At 38.1% G+C, this 22,708-nt stretch overlaps 1 protein-coding gene across 4 annotated transcripts in view; it reads right to left on the minus strand.

Annotated features, from left to right (window-relative positions):
* Fign (fidgetin, microtubule severing factor) overlaps positions 1 to 11,682 on the minus strand; it is a 123,836-nt gene extending 112,154 nt beyond the window's left edge. Inside the window, exons 1-3 of one of the 4 annotated variants that reach the window (XM_076569569.1) lie at positions 11,321 to 11,682; positions 10,373 to 10,542; positions 1,084 to 1,198 (exon numbers count right to left, since the gene is read on the minus strand). In XM_076569569.1, the coding sequence (XP_076425684.1) occupies positions 1,084 to 1,198; positions 10,373 to 10,375 (118 nt within the window). In that variant the 5' untranslated portion in view covers positions 10,376 to 10,542; positions 11,321 to 11,682. The remainder of the gene's footprint in view (positions 1 to 1,083; positions 1,199 to 10,372; positions 10,543 to 11,320) is intronic. The other 3 variants (XM_076569568.1, XM_042275370.2, XM_015996017.3) reach the window with 3 other exon arrangements.
* Positions 11,683 to 22,708: the final 11,026 nt, after the last annotated feature.

Raw genomic sequence — 22,708 nt, forward strand, 5'->3', positions numbered from 1 at the left:
AATCTCTGGGCTCGTAAAAGTGACTGACATGACTAACTTTACATTTGAAATCGCTTCAGGAGCAAAAAATATGTTGCTTCTCTTTGACTCCACCCTCTTCCCTTAAATAATTAATAAATAGTAACCAAAACCATTCACGTAACTAGTGTGGAGTAGGGCTTTTGAAAATGTAAGGTTGTTGGGATGGGTTCTTTCTTTCTTTTTCCGTGTGACCCACCCCCACCCAGAGACAGAATTCTTATGTATTCAGGGCTGTGTTCAAACTTGGGGTCCTAGCATGCATCACTGTGCCAGGCTGACTGATGACAGTAATGTTAATCCAAAAAAAAAAAAATCAAATTTTACAAAACTCAACTCAAACACACCTATCTGCTTCATGAACCAGAACCGCTGTATATCGATAAAACATACTTTATTCAAAAAGAAGCAATATAAGAGACAGATGTCAATAAATCTTTTTCTATAGCTTCAACTATGGGCTAAGCAAATGGAAGATATCAAGAGAGAAAAAAAGGATTCTAAGAGTAAAATTAGTCCCCATTAAAGGCATAGAGGTCCTTAAATATTTTCAACTTAACATGCAGGTAAATTAAGAATCAGTATTTTCATGTAGATAATCACAAATTCTGTTATTCAGAATGTGATATAGAACCTGCCACCTCTTACAGGGAGATTATAATTTGCTTAGATCATAGTACACTGGTCATTAATTCCTAGTAAGTGATCACTTTTGCACATAATTACATTAGGATTAAATCAGCATAACTATAAGCACTGTTTTCAGCAAACCACATGGGAAAAGGACACTGAACTTGGCCTCAACAACTTTCTCTCATTTCTTTTTCCTTTGCCTCTGTCCTCCTTTTCTACCAGATGCCATTCATCAAAGATAGTTTGTCCATAGCCACAAAGGCAGCTTTACTCCCCGCCCCTACACACACCCTAATATCCTCTTAATTAATTCAGACCACCTCCTCATGCTCTAAATATCCATATACTGGTAGGTCAAGAGAAATTTGATTTTCCAGACGATCAAGTAATAACCAGCCTTGCATATAAGTTTATAAAGAATGCAGGTCTCACCACAGTCCAGATGCACAGGTAGGTGGTACATTATAGCTCCGCAGTAGGGGGCTAGCTGAGATAGCGAGGTTCGTGGTGAGTATGCAGAGAGCAAAACTGGCCGAAGCACTTGGCCCTGCCAGGAAGTAAAGGATAGCTGCAGAGTTGATTGTTAAAAATATAGACAAATGTTTAACAACACATATTTAAGTGCAAATGCATGTGCATTGCAATCACCCATATCAACAACTCCCATGGGATCACACTGTGGCAGTGGTATGGTGATTGAATTTCAAAGAAATATTACAAACTTGTAAAACTGTGGGACTTTATCCATTCTGATGCACAAACTCGTCAACACGTGAGAGTGGATTCCATGTGTATCTTTAAAATTCGATAGTATAAAATCATTTCCCCATAGAATTTTTTACTTTGGTGCTAAAACAGAATAAAAGAACGAAAAAGTTTTTTTTTTTTTAAAAAAAGGATTGATTTGGTGTCTGCACTCATTAAGTAATACATTAAGATCAAAACATAACAAAGAACTTTTGTTATTACATTTTCCTAGCAGTTTAGTGTTTAAAATGTATTGTTAGAGATTGCATACCCATATCTTAAAACTCAACAGAATGTCTTTTTAATGGGACACTAGCTCCAACTGAAATCTATTTCTGAAGGGTCTACTGTCTCTGTATATATAAGTAAGTTTCTATCAATGATTTGTTGATTTCAAAACATATTTTTTAATTAAGGAACTTAATAGTATTCATAGTGCACTTAAAATATTCCTAAAGGCAGAACACTCTTTGCTCATATGGGCATATAAAGCTCCAAAACTGCTCATGGTTTTTCTCAATCCAGTTTGTGAGACAAGGATTTGAGATCCCAATATCTGCACATGGCTCATAAACAGTAGCCCCCCTCCCCAATGCTTCCCGATAACCTGAGTAATGTAAATGAAACTTCTTTTGAAAAGGAAGCCTGAGAATTCAGACTGAAGGCAAAGAATACGATGGTGGGAGCCAGGCCATAAGACCCACATCTTTTGTAAAAAGGATCTAAAATTGACTCCAGGTCTATAGATTCAAGAACAGAAAAGTCAGTTTAACAGACATGCTGTAAAAAGTAGCGTGGCTATTATTCTTAACAAGTTACATATTGGGTATTATTCTTTAAAAATGAGTCATAAAATACCATTTTAAGTACTTAAAGTCATGAATATGTACCTTTGCTTGAATGTAAATTTTCATTTTCCAGGAAAGAATACATTCTCTAACTAACCCTGTTAACCTAATTACTCATAAAAATATCAAAAACATCCCTGACACCAATAACTTCACAAAGAAATGTATCCATGTGCATGTACAAGTGGATATTCCATTTAGATAGTCAAACTGCAGTTCTTATTTAAAAGATCCTCTGGGATCCCTATAATATTTAGCAGTGAAATTTATCCAAAAAAAAGCATTCAAAGTTTGCAAACAGTCAAGCTGTCCTTTCTATATCTCACTTCTCCAGCCACACATTTCTATTCAAAAGTATTAACTAGTAAGCATAAAAGGATAATAGTAGCCTGTTTATTTAACAGTATTTGTTTCATTGTAAAACGGGGATTAAAAAGAAAATGCCTTCAATATTAAGGCAATCTTTTTTTTTTTCTCCTACTCAAAATAATTATCTGGTAAGATTAAAATCAATGAATCATACCTAATTAAGATTTCTAATTTAGCATCATTGAGGTATGTGATCTGAGAGCAAGTGTTTATTCTTAACTTCAATTTGAAACAGGGAAAAGGGGAAAAATGCAGGGAAATATAAAAGCTACTGCAGTCAGAAGAACCTACCACAGTACCACATAGTAAACGAGAATTGAGGCTTAATTATTTTTGAAGCCAAACATTTCATATGAACATATTAAAATATAGGAGTAAGGTTAAAAAAAAGAGAGAGAACAGACTTGGAATTGTATTACAGAAACTGTCGACAAAGCACAGAACACTGAGAAATATGGATTGATGAGCACCCAACATTATTCCACAGTTACAATGTCCTTCATGTAGATGATCCCTAACAGGTGGGTTAAAATATTTATTTTCACTTTCCTTTCTTTAGAGTATATATCAATGGAAAGAACAACCTCTCATTGTTATTCAGAATGAAGGCATATCTTGTCAGGACTCTATAGTATTACGACAAAGTCTCAGAAGACATTCTAAATAAGTTCCATTTTTTTTCCCTTCCTCTAAAATATCTCTAAAGCCTCCTTCTCCACCTCAGTCTTGGGTGACATAAAAGAAGAGTGACTTTTTCCCAGCTCTTTGATATCTTCTTTCTTGCAATAGTGATCTGATATAAGAACTACCTTTTGAAAATCAATGGCCCAACTTCAAGTGTACTCAAACACACACTTGCTGGGCATTCCATCATACCTCAGTCTTTATCTGAAAAGCTGCTCAGCTTCAAGATGTAGTTTGGGGCATCTCAATTCGAAATATCTTTTTATTGAGCAGTGCATTGGGAAACAAGAATTGCAATTTTTTTTTTGTGAGGGGGGGTGAGGGGCGGGGGGGGGGGCATTTGCAAAGAATGGACAAACCAAAGTAGAAAAGCAGCCACACCTAGTGACTGACTATAGGTCAGAGGGAGGCTGGGTATTTCAAGGCAAGCTGAAAAAGTAAGTTCACAATTTGAATGAGATTACCACACACTGCAGGGCTAGGACTTCTGCATTGAAAGAGTTGTTTTCTCCTTCAGCATTCCTGTCACCACAGTTGGGTAGCTATAATGCTACTTCCTCGTGTCAAAAATACCAATACTGATGCTAACATAACAAGGTGATTATTTTTGTGTTTGTCCCTCTTCTCTGACTGCCACTCAATGAGCTGTGCTTTTATTATTTTTAACGGTCAGGATTTTATATACATTTAGATAACTTTAGATTTCTTGACCTTAGGAAAGGGTAGAGGTGGTACAAGGCAAGGAAGAGCCATCCAGGCTCTTATTACCAATCTCTCTGAAATGATTCCTCTGTGCTTGGGATACACTTCCTTAACTATGTACCTATGGACACATAATCGAAAACACCAGCAATCATGAGATATAGCAAGTACAAGACAATATGAGATGAAAACAAATATGTCAGTTCAAGGGTAAAAATAGAAGTACCCAAAGGCCTGTTATTTTACCTCTTCTCTTTAACAACTCCCATTAGCACCCTTTTAGACAGAGCCAAATCGAATAAATAGAATAGCCAGTCTCCACATCGAAAACCACTGATTTCCCCAAAGCTGTCCCTTAATTCACTTTGTAGACAGTAAACCCAAGTGTAGCCTCACTGCCCTGTGACCTCAGCAGGCACAAAGACCCCAACACAAGGGCTTTGCACTTGCTGGAATGGTCTGTCGTGGCTGTCTTGAAATTATGAATAATTTTTTAAACACGCTATCTCAGATTTTCTTTGCATGCTGGGCCCTATAAATGAGGAAGATGGTCCTAGCTGAGGGTCACGGCATTTGTAAATGAAAAAAAAAATAAGTCAAAAGAATAACACAAAGTTTCTTGCAATATACAGAAAGCCAGGACTTCACATTGCACTGCCTTTCAAATCCAATTCCACATGCTACTGTTTCCCTGCATAATACTGTCTCAGGAACCAATGCAGGAAAGCACGCACAGGTCACTCGTTCTCTGAAAAGTTACATTCATACATGCACAACATTCAACTGTCAATGATTTTTAAAGCATCAAATTGATACATAGAGTATTAGTTTATTCTAGAAAAACAAGAGGGGTTTCTGTGGGGAAAGTAAAAGGCATGTTCTGTTCCCTCCGCAGCAATATATCTATAAACCACTGTGACAGATACGTAAATCAATAGCAGAGACCAAAACCCAAAGAAAAGAAACTGAGGAAAGCATTTTCAACATTAAGATATTGAGGAAGAAAATTTATGAATGTTTTAAATTTTGTATTTTGCATCAAAAAATCTTTATTTGTAAATGAAGTACTAGTACATTTCATATCATCAATAATTTTTAATAAAAGCTATTCAGCTTATGAAAATAAGAACAAAATCTTAACAAGGACCAAGATTTCCAAGATTATTTAATTTTTTTCTAAAAAAGACTTTTTAAAACAGGTTTTTTTCCAAACCAAAATAAATAAATGAGTTAGAGGACAGAAAAGAGGTTCACCTTGGGCCTTCACATAATAAATTCCACATTCTACTTTAGGCCCTATCAGTTTTAAAATAGGATTAGAAGAGATAGTACAAATGGTAAAATACGAGCAAACACATCCATTTCTACATCATTTGACATGAATTCTCATGAACTGAAATCTGCCTTTGGAGTGCTTCAGAGTGTCAATATTCAAGCAACAGGACAAGAAGTAGATTTGTTGCATAAAATATGTAAATATTATTCACAGACAGCGCCAGATGATATCTCGTGTTTTGATGGTTTCGGATCACCTATCTGCTCTGCCCCCTCAATCTGAGTGACCACTAGTCAACAGGTATCCAAGGGGCATCCCAGGGCTGGGCACGTACCTGTGGTTTTAGCCTAAAGAATCTGGCATACCCACTTGCTTTCAATTTGCTTTAAACCTACAAGTACCATCCATCTTCACCATGCTTTCCCAACTCCTTATTTTCACTTTTTTTTTGGTCTATTCTGATTTTCTTTTAGTAAACAACTTACAGACATTTAAATGGTCAGAGCAAATGCAAGAATTAGCAATCAGCATTCCTGTCGAAGCCTATGCTTGAATTTCCCCAAGAACTTAAATGGAAATAAAAGAAAAACAAGAAGTAAAAAAATAAAAAATTAATTTCAAATGAGATTAGAAAAAAAGAATAAACTATGATAAAATTCCAACCATGAAAATATTAGCTGAGGGTGCCATTTATTTTTATTGTTTCCAAGGAAAAAATGTATATGGCTGTGTGTTCATAAGTTATCAATTTTTGGACTGCAGTCTTTGCAGTGGAACCTGAAGAAATAGCGAAGTTCAAATGACAATAGAGTATTAGCTTCTATATATCTCTATAAAAACAGTGGTTCACGTATTTGTCATAGTGGTTTATCTTTAAAAATGTCTTGTGACATTTTTAATTGCATGCTCTTCTGTTCTATTTGCTTATTCTAATTTATCGATAACTCAAACAACAACTGATATGGTAATTAATATAACCTTCTCCACCAGTAACGGCCAACATTTCCACAAATGTCTGCAACAATTTTTTGTTATCAAAAATAGATAAATGAATTTAAATTCTTGGCAATTAAATGCATTATCTCCACAACAATGCCTGTGGCACTTTATAAAGTGATAGACGGAATTCAGACAGGGGAGTTCATTGATGAAAGGAAAAAGCTGCAGACACTCCTGTAAAAGCAAGGCTCTGAGAACAGCTAGAAAGCTTAAAACCAAAAAGGCCTGCAATTGTTTCAAATACACCTAATCATTCTGCTGATTTGGGACGATTAAAACTGATTACTTAATTAGGCAATCATTAGGCTTCCAAAAACACTGACAGAAACAGGGAGTTCAGAGAGCCCACCTTCACCTGGAAATGGCAATCCTGAAACCCACTGCAAACTTTCTGCATCTGCCTTTCTGTATAACCTGGGCAAGATAGTAACATCTAAAGCCTGGCGGCCTGGAACTCGGGGAACAAGGCAGTTTAGCAGTAAGGAAAGGATGCACTTCTTTCAGGAGGCTGGATTTCTAAACCATCTTACAAGGAGCAGCTAGTGCCGCTGACTGTCTCTGTGGACTCCTACAGAAGCTGCTGTCTGGTGCTCTGACCACATGCTTGTATTAGCTGAAGATAATTAATGAAATTTCTACTCTGCTGCATGTCTATCAGAAGCAGCAGCCTCCAAAATGCTCTCCAAAGTTCCTCACAGCAAAATCATCAGCAGCAACAACAACAAAAAAGATTTTCTGCTAGAAGCTCAACTGCCAAGCGTCTGAAATACAACTTTAAAAAAAAATAAGAAAGAATGAAAGAAAGAAACCCTGTTTGTCCTCAGAAGGGTTAGATGCTGGTTTAAGAACCACACAGATTCAGTGTGAGAAGAAAAATAGAGTATTTTTTAATGTTTCTTGAAATAATTGCAAAAGACCCTATAAACTCTCTATTTAGGAGAAAAGCAAAGAAAAGCGAGTCTACTCACATGCACAGCTTCCAAACAAAAAAGTCTCACCCTCTTCCAGGAAAACAACAATGAGATTGTATTACACTTCTATGATTCTTTCATTTCAGACATGATTAATTAGCAAGTATTACACTCCTCAAAACTCCCACCACTCTCTTGCCTGCTTATTTAATAGAGTACATGGAAGAACAAGTGGCCAGCAGCCCTGTAAGGCAGGTAGCCAAAAACTCTGTCTCAAAGAAGTACTTTTCTATCTTTGCATCCAAAAAATAAAGCAAACTGCTTTTAGCTGTCTTTACAAAATATTTTTGGGAAAAAAACTGGGTTATCATTTTGAATTTTTTTTAATTTTTAATAATTCATGCACTGTATTCAGGAAAATGTGCCATGCTTAATGTGGTACCCCTATTTTCAAACTGAGACTCCAAAAGACTCATAAGTCTGTACAGTTTATATTGATAACCAACCACATGCAAAATTAATAAACAATAGCAATGGCATATGCAAGAATGTTTGGGGACAGAGTTTAAAAGGAAATAAAAATGAGTGCTTTGCCAAATAAAAGTTAGTCACAATTACAATGAAAACCACCAAGAGTAAAAGAATAAAGAGAAGAAAGAACTCAATATTTAAATGAATGAAAAGTGCTGACTCTCAATATTGTTCCAAACACTCTTTCAAAATAAATTTTCCTTGCAAACAATCTCTTTTCAAAGTGTCCATATTAATCAAGAAGCTGCCCATAACTGAAGTATTATAAATGTATGGTTGAACAACCATCAATTTATAAACCCTGAGATTTCCCCCTGAAACCTTTACCAACTGTGATGGTTAGAAAACTTCACACATAGTACAGTACTAACAAATATATCTTGTTGGTTCCAGGAAACAATTTTTTAAAAAAAATCTATATTGGTCAAAATATCTTTCTTTTTCTCCCTGTTGTATTAAATTTAGGATCAAAAGCATCAAAGAAGCTTCCACCTCAGACCTAACTTTTAGAGGATCAATGTGACAAGGCAGCCCCTGATAGATGTTTCTCTTGATAAACGACTTGTTCAAAAGAGACATTGTAGCTTTCATTTCCTGACCACAACACACTTTTAATTTGCAACAGCAGAGCTGAGGAGTGTGGGTACTTGCCCACTTCGTAGCCTTTTAGGTTTGTGGCTCTGGTTCCTTTAGGCCACACATCTGAGATAAACAAAATCTAAAACAATCAAAGTGATAGAAAATAGAAGCCACTGATGCCCTTTAATTCATATATACATGAGTCTACTTTCTATACACATGTGTATATATATGCATATATATGTACACACAGATGCTACCAGATTCCAGTGAATGATAACAAGACTTCTGAACATCATTTGCACACACGGCATTTAAACACACAGAGAAATAAATTATCTGACTATTACTTAATTGTAAGCAAAGTGTAGTCTCGGAGCAATTTACATACTAGAATTTGCTGTTACATGCCTTCAATGGTATTGTTGCCCATGTGTGTTTTTACTTATTATAGCAATAATGAGTATTACTACTATCCAGAAACCATGTTTAAGTATCAATACGGTGAACAGTCAGACCATGCAATTTCTGCTCTCAGCACATTGTCCGAGCTCCGATTTAAAATTTATAAATGTAATATCCTCCTGATCACAGGCAGCAGCCCAATCTGCTCTGAATATATATTACAGCTTTAACATCACAGAGGGAAATCGCCCATCTGGCAATCCCATTCGCTCCAACAGCTCCAGGGGAAAAAAAAAAAAAAGCTGTGCTCTCTCCTCCTTAAAACATTTCTCAGGGCAAATTATGTGCATCTAAAATAAACAGTCTTCTTATTGATCGATTCAAAGTCAACAAGTTCCAAATGCAAAATCCAATCAAATCCTTCCTATCCTGCAAGTGTGGTGTGTGTTTAGTCCTACAGTCAGCAGAGCCCAGGCAGAAGTGCATGTCGCGCTAGGAGTCCTGAAGTCCTTTCCCTAGTATTCTCATTTGTGTTATGAGAAAGCACTAGCCAGGGCCACACTACAGATGCCTGGTAGCTTTGCCCCTCTCTCATTTTCTTTCTTTTATTTCTGTCTCTCCTTTCATTCTTTTAAAGAGAAATCCATGGCATGGGGAAAAAACGAAACAACATCAGCAACAACAACAAAACAGTTTAAAGTGCACATATTCTTTGGTCATGCAAAATACTTTCTCATCTTTTTGTTGTTGGCCCCTTTTGGTCTTAATTGAGTATTACAAAGTAGACACAGCACAGCCACGAGAGCTACTGAAAATCCCTCTCACTCCATTTAACTGACTTTTTTATTTTTAAAGAAAGAGGAAAGAGTGATTTCATATAAAGTCAATTCAGTGCCTGATTATTTAATTCTGTCACAGGTTAAAAGTAAAAATCACTGACAGACAGACAAGTGAATGGCAAGAGGAGAAAAAACTGCCACTATTTCTTATAAGACCTTAAAGACTGGAGTAATCAAAAAAATATGCACTTACATATCTTATTTTCATTTAAAAGATACACCTTCACTCACTCACCCAAGGGGGGGTGTCCACACAGACGAACCGATTACTCCAGAAAGTGCAATCAAGAGAGCAGACAGTCAAATTCCATTATTAGGTTGAGAAAAAAAAGAAAAAGAAAATTCCAATCCAGTCCTGTGTGTGTGTATATATATATATATATATATATATATATATATATATATATATATATTCATTAGTTGGCAACCTTTACCCCACACTCCCACCCTCTCCAACCAGCTGCCCCCCACCCCAAAACAACAACAACAACAACAAAAATCCCACCCTGAGTTAAACTAATTTACATACCATTTGACTTCAGCCCTATAGAGAGCATTACTAGAAACATGCAACTTCAAGATCAGAGCTAAAACCAATGAAAGTGTCCTGTCCGCAAGTAATGTATTAAAACTAAAATACATAAACAAGTGATAGCAAATGCAAAAAAAAAAGCATAGTGACAGATTAAAATAAACAGATATAGGCATATTTTAAAAGAACTGTACATCGTGAGCATCTGATTCCCAAGCAGTCTCCAATGGTTTTATCATGCTATTTAATTTGTCTTCCCTATTTAAATGCAAAGGAAGTAAATTCCAAAACTGACATACCATAAACACTGGTGCTACTGATCATTTCTTGCTGGTAGCACAAAAAGCTGAATTGGATTTCTCACAAGCAGGAATTCCAAAGGTTGCTTTTCATTAAAGCCACTTTTCCTCTCAGCTATCAAATGTCACTGCCTTGAAACGTGGGCCCTTTCGTCAGGTATTCATTTAACCTACATGCATATAATTAAGGGGGAAAGCAACATCAACAAAAAGGGGATCTCAGATCACAGGAGAAGAAAGAAAGGAAAAAAAGCACATGACCAGGAATGCAAGTCCATGTCAATTTCACTCACTCCCATTGAAACTAACAAGAGCTCCGGGGAGGACGGTAATAGGATCAGTGGATTGTATATACCATTAAATTATACATCTTTCTCTCCCGTTCCTTGCCAACAATACGCCCACCACGCTGTACCCCCTCCCGGATGATGTGCTTACATTTTTCTGCAACCGATCCTCTGACATTTTTCTCGATACCCCAGCCACGAGATTGTAATTTAACCTCAACTTTTTGTGTGTGTGCAAGATTCTTATTTACACTTCGTATTTACTTAGAAGTTAGTTCCCGAAGAAAGTCTAGCCCCACCCTATGGCTCCGCTTTCTTATTTTTTGTTTTTTTATTTTTTGAAGTAAAAAGATAGTAGTAAGTAAGCCCAATATCGCGAAAAGCGAGATTCTTGCAGTCACGAACTCTTAATCCCATACTATTGTTACAATGATTAAGCTGCAGAAATATGCATCATAATGTTTCAGGGCTACTTTCTACGGAGAAATTAGACAGCAGGTTGGCGTACTGAATAGAAACGAATGCAAATTAAATTTACTGTTTACGGCACAACTCAGAGACCTCTTCTCACTACAGGTCTTGGATCTATCTATATTCTTTAAAAATAAAACAAAAACAAAAAATTTAAACAGATGGTAGAAAACTACGAAGCTCTCCTTACCTGGACGCGCGGAGCGAGCTCCCGATAGGTTAGCGTAGCATCGATCCGATGTGTTTGCTGATGAATGGAAGCTAGGGTTAAGTGAAGGTGCCTATGATTTGAAATCATTCCAAGTTTTTGAAGGGAAGACGGACTGCAGCCTCTGCCATGTTGGAATTTCAAACCCAAAACAGCTGCTTGGAAGGAGCCAGCATGCCAGAGGCTGAGCGCAGGCGCAGAGCGCCGCCGAGCCAAATTCAAATCACTTTCACACTAAGAGCCAAAGATCAGTTTTCAAAGGAGAGAGGGAGAAAGAGACGCAGGCGGCCGCGCGGCCGGGCGTCGGGAGGCAGTGGCGAGAGGCGGGCGTTGGAGCGCGGCGGGCCGGGAGCCCCGGGAGGGAGCGGCGGCGCGGGCCGGGGCTGCAGGGGGAGCGGAGGCGGGAGGCGGCGAGCGGCGCCCGGCCGCGGGCAGGGAGGGCGCAATGGCCGGCCGCCGGGTCATGTTACACGGCCCGGGCCTCGGCGGCCGCCCAGCCTCACAACCGCGCTCCCGCGGCCCGGAGGGGGCCCCGAGGTCATGCCGGCGCTCGGGGACGCGGAGCCCGGCCCAGCCCGCGCGCGGGGAGCGACGCCCCCGGGGGAAGCGGGCCCGGGTGTCCACGCGCGATCGCGCGCCCCCGAGGGCCCCTCCCAGGCCCTCCGGCCACCGCTGCGACCGGGCCAACCCTCCCCCGCCGCGGCGCGCACGGGACGGGACGCGGAGCCGGGACCTCACCCGCGCCCTGGTCCCCGAGGCCCCCAGCACCAGCCAGAAAATGACTTTATCTGCTAGGGAGAGGCAAGTTGGGGAGGCAGAGCAGCGTGAACCCACTTCTCCGCAGCTGCCTCCCCGCGAATAAATAAAGCCCTAAGTGTCTAGGTGTGCGGTCCCCTCTCGAGCTCCCCGGCTCCCCTCCCTACCTCCCCCAGGCGGCTCGGGCAGGGGAGAGCAGCGCCCGGGGGGCCCTCGGTGCGGGCTGCTGGTGCGCAGGCAGAGACCTGGGGCTTCAGCTTTCCCAGCCCCCCGCTATGGAGCAATCTGGGGACCCAGGAGAAGGAAGAGAGTCGGGGCTTTGTGGTGCTAGGAGCTGAGGAAGAATGAAATGTGCAGTTGAGTGTGTGGCTCGCATCCCAGGGAGCAGTGCCGTGCTGATTGTCTGTGGCTGAGATAGCCTTTTGTTCGCAACATAAGGTTTAAGAAACACACACACGTTTTCTGGGGTCTCTTGTTAGATGTAAATGTGCTGCATCCAGACGCTTACTATGCAGTGTAAGCTCAGTTGGTTTACTAATCACCCCGCCCCACCCCCAAACAATCAGGATCATTTGAATGGGAACCTCATTCAGACTTCTAGGCTGAGAGGATTGCCTTCAACCTATTTCATCCTAGACTAGCCAACCATCCAACTGAGATAATAAAGCAAACAATAACATTTGATCATGATGTCTACGAGATAATGTGGCCGGCAAAGTTCTTAAGGAATTGTAATGAGAGAAAGAGAGAGTTGAGTAATAATTTCTCTTCATTTTCATTAAATATGACTTTAATAGATAAATGGCGAGTTTATACTTTGGCCTGGTGGACATTCGGTCCTCTATATTTCAACTAAGCTAAGAATGAAAGAGGCAAATTATACATTCGACCAGGAGGCCATCTAGCTGAAAATGTTACCTTTGAAGGTTGGAGCTGAAAATGTACTTGTTTAGGGCGAATGCCCTTCCGGAGTGCCCGCTTCTCTGCCCGCTTCTCTCGGCTGGGCTTTCATAGATGAAATTGCTGCTCTCATAAAAGGCCAAACATATACTCAGAAATTAATTTCATTCTTCATTTGAGATTTTCTTGCATCTCAACAGATGCAGTTATCACAATAAAAAAATTAAATGGTTAACTCTGAGCAGATGACAATTTTTGAACGCAAAGAGCAGCGTGCCAAAAAAATAGTAGTATTTGTAAGAAATGATATTTCTATTTGGAATAGATTTTGACCTTCCTGCACTTTTTTTTTTAACTAGGATTGGAAATAAAGCAGAAGAACTTTATTCTGAGGCAGCAGAAGACACTAAGTCGCTTCTCTTTACATTTTAGAAGACAGCGTTTAAAAGGATACTAAGAAAAGTTGTTCATTGGGTTTTACCACAAAGAAATAAGTGTAGGAAAGTATCTGTGGGTCGCTGTTGGAGAATGTGCAGGTGGTTTTTGTTTTAATCTTCAAATCACTCTTAATTTCGTTTATTACCCATTTGTGAGGTGGCACACAGAAACCTCCTGCACATATATAAATGCTCTCTGTGCCAGACAGGCAGGACTGCTCTGTCCTTGTTTGCTGAAAAAATACACACACACACACACACACACACACACACACACACACACACACACACATATATATATATATATATATATATATATATATATATATATAATCTAAGAACTAATCAACCTTCAACACTAAATTCCTAAGACTGACTTTAGAGTTTTTGGCCTAAATTCACACACACACACACACACACACACACACACACACACACACACACATCAAACCATACACTGGACACAAATACAATGCATGGGGATGACAGACTTAAGGCAAATTGCTAGCATAATCTAAAACAAAATAGTCCTTAGCCTTTAAAAGGGAAAGAGAAAAGTATGATGAGCAAAAGTTCATTAATAGATAATAGCTGGCACTTTCTTCAATTTCCTTATGTATTCATTGAAATATTATTAAATCCATTGTTCAACCTACCAACGAATATAGTTTAAATGTGAAGCTACAAAAAGGGAGAAACTATTCAACAAAGCACTGCATGTGTTTACAGAGTTTTAAATTGTCCAAAATCTAATATACCCCGAAGGAAAAGGGTCTCACAAAAAAGCATACACATTATGGAATCACATGCATAATAAAAATCCACAGAGGATTTGTATTGAATGATTTCTAACTTTTACTTTTCTATATAAGCAAAAGTTGCTTTTCTCCAATTTATGTAAAATAAAAAAATATTTTTCACAAAGGCTCATAGATTTGCCTGCCATGTATATTTTTTATAACACTCTCTTTAGCAATATGCTAAAAATAAATAGCATTGTATTGGTCATCATATTCCATTCCCATTCATCATTAAAACCTGAAAGTCTTGTCTGGCTGCAACCAGTTTCCTTCTCTATAATATGTATTATATAACTTTTCTTGCTAAACATGAGAATTAGAAATTGAGCATTAAAATAGCTTGATCTTCTAATCAAGGCAGCAGTTAATTCAGGAAGAACCAACTTGACTAATTTTTCCTGTGATTGCTCATGACCCTGGGATTCATCTTTACTTTTTTAAATGGTAGAGAGATTAAAACATAAACAATTGTATTTGAACAAGTTGCTTTTCTACATGGTACATCCTGGCTAGGGCTTTTTAAGAAAATCAGAGGGAAACTAGCCTAACTATTGTTCTCTTTGAGGGTGAGTATGTGACCTACCATAGATGTGAGTATATATGAGTATGTTTCTCAAGCTAAGAAAGGACTCTGCTTTCCCTCCTCCTCATCCACAAGGTAATATAAGCAATAACAAAAGTGAAAAGTAAGACAATAATGATAGAGATAACTCAATGTGATTTTGCAGATGGCTGTCTCCTGACTCTCGCTAGACTAAGGGGAGGTCTAAGTTAGGGAAGGTATAGAATGGGTGTTCATGTCACGGAGAGGAAAGCAAGGTGGCCTCAGGCACAGGTGGGAAGAAGAAAACAAATATTGGATGTTATACAGAAAGGCAGGCATGATGGACTACTACATACAGTTATCATAAAATTCTATACATAATTTAATTTTTAACCACTATATTTCAATCTGAAACTTATGTTTGATATATTTTCATAAAATTGACTAGTATCTTCTTCTAAACTATTTAGTAGCCACTGATTAAAATCTAGGCAATCTAGACTGTGTCTTAAGTAAGTCTTTCAGTAATGAAAATTGTCATGCAATAGTTTTAATGCATCTTTAGAATTGAAGATTATTTAAAGTATTATTATTTGCACTTGAATTCAGCTGAGGTGACTCAGAAGTTTTTATTCAGCCCCCTCCCTCCATGAGAAACCAGTGTAGACCTTGACCTTACTGAATAAAATTACTAGAATTGTCCAGAATTACACTTGAATCCAGACACTGTCCAATGGGGCTAGGATGCTTCATGTACACCCTTACTGACCCAGCCCATGCCAGGTTGATAGTCACCTGGAATATTCTCTTAGCTATGCAGACATGTGTTCTTCAGACAATACACGACAGTATGTTTTTCCATTCACATATATTTGAAGTATCCATATGTCTGCTTGCCACCTCTGACTGTCTTTTCATGGTTCCCATATTCATTCAAAAAGTGCATACTGAGAGACCGGCCCCCTGTTTGGGAGGCAGCTGTGCATTGGTGCCAGGTCCTGGGCTCGTTGCATGAGTTGGCTGTTTGAATCCTGGGACTTATGCAGGGACACTTGGCTCGGTCTGGGAGGGGGGAATGGACCTGCCTGGACTGAGTCTACCAGGTCAACCCCGGTCCTCGGGGGAGACCTTGATCTGGAGGAGGTGGGAATGGGGGGTGGGCTGGGGGGAGGGGTGGGCGAGAGGGGGAGAACAGGGGATTCTGTGGCTATTATGTTGAACTGAATGGTGTTGTAAAATAATAATAAATAATAATAATAATAATAATAATAATAATAATAAAAAAACCAAAAAAAAAAAGTGCATACTGAGTACTTAATATGGCTAAAGATACTGTGCTAAAAATTGCACATTTAAACAAAACTGATGTTAACTTGTTTAGATAAAGTCAGATAAATACAGATCAAAGTATCTGTTGGAAGTGCATTTTTAAAAGATTCTGAGCAGGAAAAAAAAGAGTTGTGTTTTGCTTTCTGTTCATGGAGGGGGGCAGTTTCTCTGGACTCAGTAGTCTCATTTATCTTCCAAAGCATAAACCACGTGGTTTACACACATTAACCCATTTCTCCCTCTGTTTCTCTTGTCCGTCTGTCTTCGGCCTGGGTTAGTTCCTCCCTCCTTTTGTATAGTCTAATTTGCTTTAGATTTTCAGTATTTAACTCCTCTATTTTAGAGACCATTCATCTGGGCTCTCATCAGAACCTATATCTTTATGTCCCTTCACATCTGTTTTAAACCATCTCTATGTTTGATTCTACCATCAGGCAGTAAGCATTCTGAGGGCAGGCAGGCATCCATCTTCACTTTTTTTTGGGGGGGGGGCGTTTCAAGGCAGGGTTTCTCTGTGTAGCTTTGCACCTTTCCTGGAACTCACTTAGTAGCCCAGGCTGGCCTCGAACTCAGAGAGATCCGCCTGCCTCTGCCTCCCAAGTGCTGGGATTAAAGGCATGCGCCTCTGCCACCACCACCACCCGGCCATCTTCACTTTTCTTAACCCAATGCCTTAGTTGACACTGAAACTTGTAACTGTTTGTGAGAAATGAATGATTTCATGGTAGAAGAAGGAGAGATGGAACAGAAAACAAAAATTGTTGGGTTTTGCTAGAAAGTGTTAACTCTGGTCTGCCTGTATCTCTGTGACACACGGGCCAAATGGGAAATGTGTGTGGAAATGAGAAAGGGTGATGTACGATAAAGCAGCAGGAGTGGCTACTAGTCAAGAGGCCTGCATGGCAATGGGTAGGTATCAGGACATTCTGGAGGGTTTCTAGGCAAGGGGTTTATGTGGATTCAACCCTGCTTTGCGAAGATGGAGCTAACAGAAGCAGAAATGGGGAAAACAGCTGTAAAGTTATTGCAGTCATCTAATGTTTTCTGGTCCCTCAAACTGTCAATGTTTCTAGAATGTTCAGTGATATGTTTCCTTCCTTTTTTTAAAATAAAGGGTCTGTATGTATTGATTGTTCAATACTCCACATCTATTTTGTAATACTGCAAAATGTCAGTGTGTTTAAAGGCATTCATTTAATGTCAAAGATATAAAAAGGAACAATACATTGGAATTGAACTTTTTTCCCTTAAGCTGAACATAGTGGTCCTTCTCATTATTCTGCTTCTCTCCCTGCCCGGCGCTTTACAATTAGTTCCATGCTTTAAGCTTAGAAGAAGTATCATTTTAGAGAGAAGTAATAGATGAATATAAGGAAAATTCTTCCCTGGCATCTGTCTGTTTAAGCAAAGTAAAGTGAAGTTGGTTTTGAAACACTGAATACAGCACAGACACACATTTCCTTCATTTAGAGTATATTAAAGTTTCTTAAACAGGGTTTTTAATTCATTTAAGACAGCATTAGGTTAGGTAGGCTGTTGGTGCTTTGAATTAATGTGCAAGCTGTTAATCTCCATAGACCTGGATTTAAAATTAGACAAAGCAATAATTAGTTTGGCACCATCATTCCACTACCCAGAGGGTAATAATGTAGGTCATAAAATACTACAGCATGGCACAAGTTTTTTTTTTTTCCTTCCTTCTGCAAAACAAGGATCTGGTGTTACTTGGTAAAAGAATACACGTGTGTGTGTGTGTGTGTGTGTGTGTGTGTGTGTGTGTGTGTGTGTGTGTGTGTGTGTGATTCTCACTGAAAAACACAATGGTGTCGCTTTTGATGTATGTTTCACTATTCCTAAAGCGACAGAGTTTCAGAAATTCTTATCAGGTTTTTCTGGTTTTAGGTGAGGCTCTCTCTTTTCTGAGTAATACAAAGAAGCTGTGCTTGCTTCACTCAGTGGCTGCGTTTTTGTTTTGTTTTGTTTCTCTCTCTTTACTATTCTTTCCATACTGTGTTTATCCATTTACTCACAGAATTAAGATAGAATTTTGTATTGAAATCTTATTTTGCTATATTTTCCCCACTAGTTTGCCAATCATTATATTAAAATACCGATTCGCTATATTTTTAACATATAAAAGTGCTGCATTCAAGTAAGTGCTTACCATACATACCTTGATTTGTTTTCATGGCAAATGACTACTGGCAATATTAATAATTCAAGAACAGAAACAATGAAAATACAGAGGCATTACATTTGGAAACTTCTTCCTGTCAATCATCCTTGCCAGATTCCCATTTGAACATTCTGAAAATAAGGAAGACATTGGGTCTAGCCTTAAGTATGAGTAATAGTTTTCTGTTTCCTTATACTGTTCACCTCAACTGAGCTTTTAAAGCACAGGTATCCTGGGTGTTTCTATATAGCTTAATATTTCAAGCCACAAAAAATGCTTTAATATTGAATTGAAAATATATTTCATACAATATACATGTTCAGATTTTCTGTTTTACATAAAGTAATATGCAAGCACCTGTTTGTATCTATAGAGACTGTTCAATGTATCAGATGAGTACATTCACAAATCATTTAAGTTGAGCTGTTCAAGTGATGGGAGCCACTGATACAAACTTGCTAATGATAATTATAGAACTGATGCTGATTTAGTCATTTCAAAAAAGCCACGGAGGCATAATTAGTGTCTGAATGGCCTCAATATTGCATTATTAGGAGGCTAGGGTGAAACTTAAAATGAGAACATCAAGGCTGATAGCAGAAAAGAAAACATGAAATACATACATAATTCATTCTTTGATATTATAAAGGTTTATAACCAGAAACAATAATTTGCAGAAAGCATCTCATGTAGTGGAGCCAACTGCAATCATTTGGTCAACCTGTTAAAGATCAAATAGTATACTCTTAGCTATTCTCAGTGGTGTCTTTGTAATAAAGTAGCAGCAAACAGACATTGTTTGACTCTGGTCACTTTTAAAGAATGTTCAGTTTATCAGTAGGGACTTTAATCTCAACCTTAATAGAGTACAAAAGCAGCCTTGTTCCACTGCTGCTCTTCTTAAGGCCACAAGGCATGTGCACTTTATTTTTCTTTTTTAATTTAAAAGAAGAAAAATAAAATTCTCCTTCTGAGAATACTAAACGTTGTATTCCCTGCCCCCAGAGTGTTTGCATTCATCTTTCCTTTGTAAAAGTCTTTCTTCCCCCTTTTCTTGCTGTTAACATGGATGATCCACCATGCTTCACAACTATAAGACAGTACAGAACATTAATAAAATATCCCCTGCTTGGGAACTCTTCTGGGTGGACCATTATCAAGTGAACTACTGTATTGATTGGCTTGAACATTTTGGCAGAAAAGCCACCCTTTTTGGTACTATCACCCATCAAAAGGCAATCAATATGAAGAATGATGTCCAGATCATAGAAAACACAGCAATAGACTGTACTGTTAGCCATTCTGCTTCCACATGAGAATGGTATCCAGGTCACCAGACCGAGGCATCTTTATGTAACATATGTCTACTATCTAAATGTCTGCTTCAGTCAGGTAGTAATGGCTGTTATTTTAGTTTCCCCAAATGACAAGGTCTGAGTCACATGCACAGGAAACCTCTTGAGCTGCTCATAATTACTATCCTTCATTTTTAAGTGAGGTATCTTGCTCTCAGAACAATCAGAATTCCAAATAACTAGGAAGAGAGAGGGGGTATTAATAATGACAATTAAACAAGGAGAGAAAAAAAATCAACCTTTGAAAGTATTGGTGAGAGCTGATGTTATGTGTGTGTATTTTTTCAGGTGACCAACTGTAAAGAGATGGAAATGCCTCAAAGACAGCTGCATTACCAAAACCCACCCCATTAGGGGTGACAGCTCACAAAAATTGGAAACCTGGAACACACTGCACAGCCTGCAGGCAGCTTAACAGGTTGGAGAGTGTCATTTCCAGGTGACTCAGTTGGCTTGAATCTCTTCAAGTATAGCCCATATCCAGTTTTATCATTATAATATTTCACAAGATGAGTTTTGGCTATATGTCACAATGGATGCTGTAAGGACAATCACACACACACACACACACACACACACACACACACACACACACACTGACACGGACACTGACACGGACACTGACATAGACACAGATACTAGTAAACATAATAAGTCTTACTGCTATGACTTCTAAAATAACATGAAGTTTTGCTTTCTAGCATTTACCTAGTTCAAGATAATCTCAGTGTTTTTAGTTACTCAGTTTATTTAGAAATCTCCCTTCCTTTCTCCCCTCTTGGTGTGAACCGAAGGTCTTGTTTTTGATATTGACTCTGAAGCTTTGTGGCTATATTTTGTTTTTACAAATATTACATTTACTGTGCTCAGTCTTGGTGGCTTTGTGCATACCTTAAGCAGGTTTCCCCAATCGTATCGTGGAACCATAAGCTTAATGATCTAAATCACCTCTGTCCAAGGTATTTAATGTTTATGTTCATGTTTCCATGACCACTTAAATTGTCGCACCTGTTTGTCATCCCTGGGAACTTTATAACCTTTGGGATATTTTTCTAAGCCATGCTTGTTGGGCCCTTTGGAAGTCCATCTTCAGATGTACCTCATTCTGTAGAGATCTTGTGCATCCATTGCTCCTATTCCAAAGCATGCTACACTTAGCACATTCTTTTTTTTTTTTTAAGAAAAGAATATCTTGATCAAAATTGGATGACACTCACAGACTAAAGGGAAATTTAATTTTGATATAAAGCAAGCAATTCATGACCAATCTAAGTTCTACATCTTTTACTACACAAATTGTCATTCCATATTTGTGTCCACAATTCTTCCACCACCTTCTTCTATTCGTTTCTTCTTCCTTCTCCACTCTAGAAGCAATTTTTTAATCTTGCCCTGTGTTGTAAAAAGCATAGTTTATTCATCTTGTATTTTCCTACTCTATCACTTATTCATGAATTCTCTACATTCTTAAGGCTTTCTAACTTTAATTTTTAAGAAACATCTTCCCTCAACATTCTTTGTTTTTTCACCCTTGTTTTTCAAGGTTGTTTCTTTTTTATGACTGAAACTTAGCTTTGATATTTTGACTCTTTTGTGTGTGTGTGTTAAAAGGAACAATCTCTCAACTAGAAAATGTTTCATATAAAATAATATGGGAAAAGGGAAGCAAGTGGTCCAAAATAGTTTGGAATTTCAAAAAGGGATATGAAATCAGTTAATATCTCAAACTGTAATCCTGTGAAATCATCATATGTGTATGCTGGAGTCAAGTAAGACTTCAGAGAAATAGATTTTAAATTTGTTCAGAAAAGTAGCCTAGCTTTATTTACCCCAAACACTGTGCTTGCATAGTATTTGGAACCAATTGGATGTTGCTGCAGGTACAGACTGCTGTAACCCTGAACAACAAACACTTGCACTATGCATTTTCTTCTCCATTCTGCTGATTATTTCAGTGTTTGTACTTCCAACATTCTAGAAGTAATCTTTATGAATGAGCAAACTAGAATTTGTCATCTATTAAGCCAGGCTCTGTACTTGAATTTCCTATTGTATTCAGGCACACTTATCGCATCAGATTTTAGGTATAAAAATCTGAGTTTAAAAAGGTATAAATAATTTCTACCACTGATGGAGATCTAATGGAATGCACAGATAGGAGTCCTGTCCAGATCTATCTTACTCCAAAATGTTCTTTTCTCTCATAATCCGGTGCTGATTTTGCTCTTATTCTCTCCTGAACATCACTGTTGTATGGACATACCCAGAATCAGTGTTATGATGGCTAGGAAATTGCTCAATATTTTTCAGGCTTGTTCAGGCAAAATGTCCTGTCCTAATTAGATTTGAAGTCACTCACTCATGCTGTAAAGCCAAGCTGACATGCTGTGCAATGGCGTTCTTCTTAGTTATTGTTCAGTTAAACTAACAGGTCCAAACTCTGCTTTTTAAAAAGGTCTGTCCTTTATTAAATAGATGGGGGATGGAAGGACTCTAAGTTATACAAAATATGTTTATTTTCTCAACCATTATTCTTGATTTGTTTGGACAATGTTTGTGACCCATGTGGTGTTTCTCAATAACTTAGTTTGTACTTTATTTTTCTTACTAATGATCAAGTCATTCACATTGAAGCTGATCAGATCTGCCCATGGTCTTCATAATTATCCCATTCCACCGTCTTCTTTTCTTTCTTCATTTTATTCACTCTAAAACTGGCATTTTTAAACTTCAGTCAGGATTTTCAGAGATTAAGGATACATAGTGTAGAGTTAACTCAGTTCTAGAGTTAAACTGGAGGCAGAATTATGCATACATATTGTAAGGTATTAAATTCATACAGTATTTCTAAAACATTTAAAAATGTTAATGGCTTTATAAAATTAGAAGAGAGCTTTCTTTATCAATAAAAAGTGGAATAAAACAAAGATTAAATCTTAATCTACAGATACATTTTAATGCTGGAAAATATATTTAATACAGGCAATACTTCTCACAGCATTTTCTAAACTTTCTATGTTTGATATGCACCAAGTAAAATTGTTGGATCCTATTCCTGACAACTAAATTAGAA

This window comes from Peromyscus maniculatus, chromosome 4 (assembly GCF_049852395.1).
Source record: "Peromyscus maniculatus bairdii isolate BWxNUB_F1_BW_parent chromosome 4, HU_Pman_BW_mat_3.1, whole genome shotgun sequence".
In the NCBI taxonomy this organism is placed as follows: Eukaryota; Metazoa; Chordata; class Mammalia; order Rodentia; family Cricetidae; genus Peromyscus; species Peromyscus maniculatus.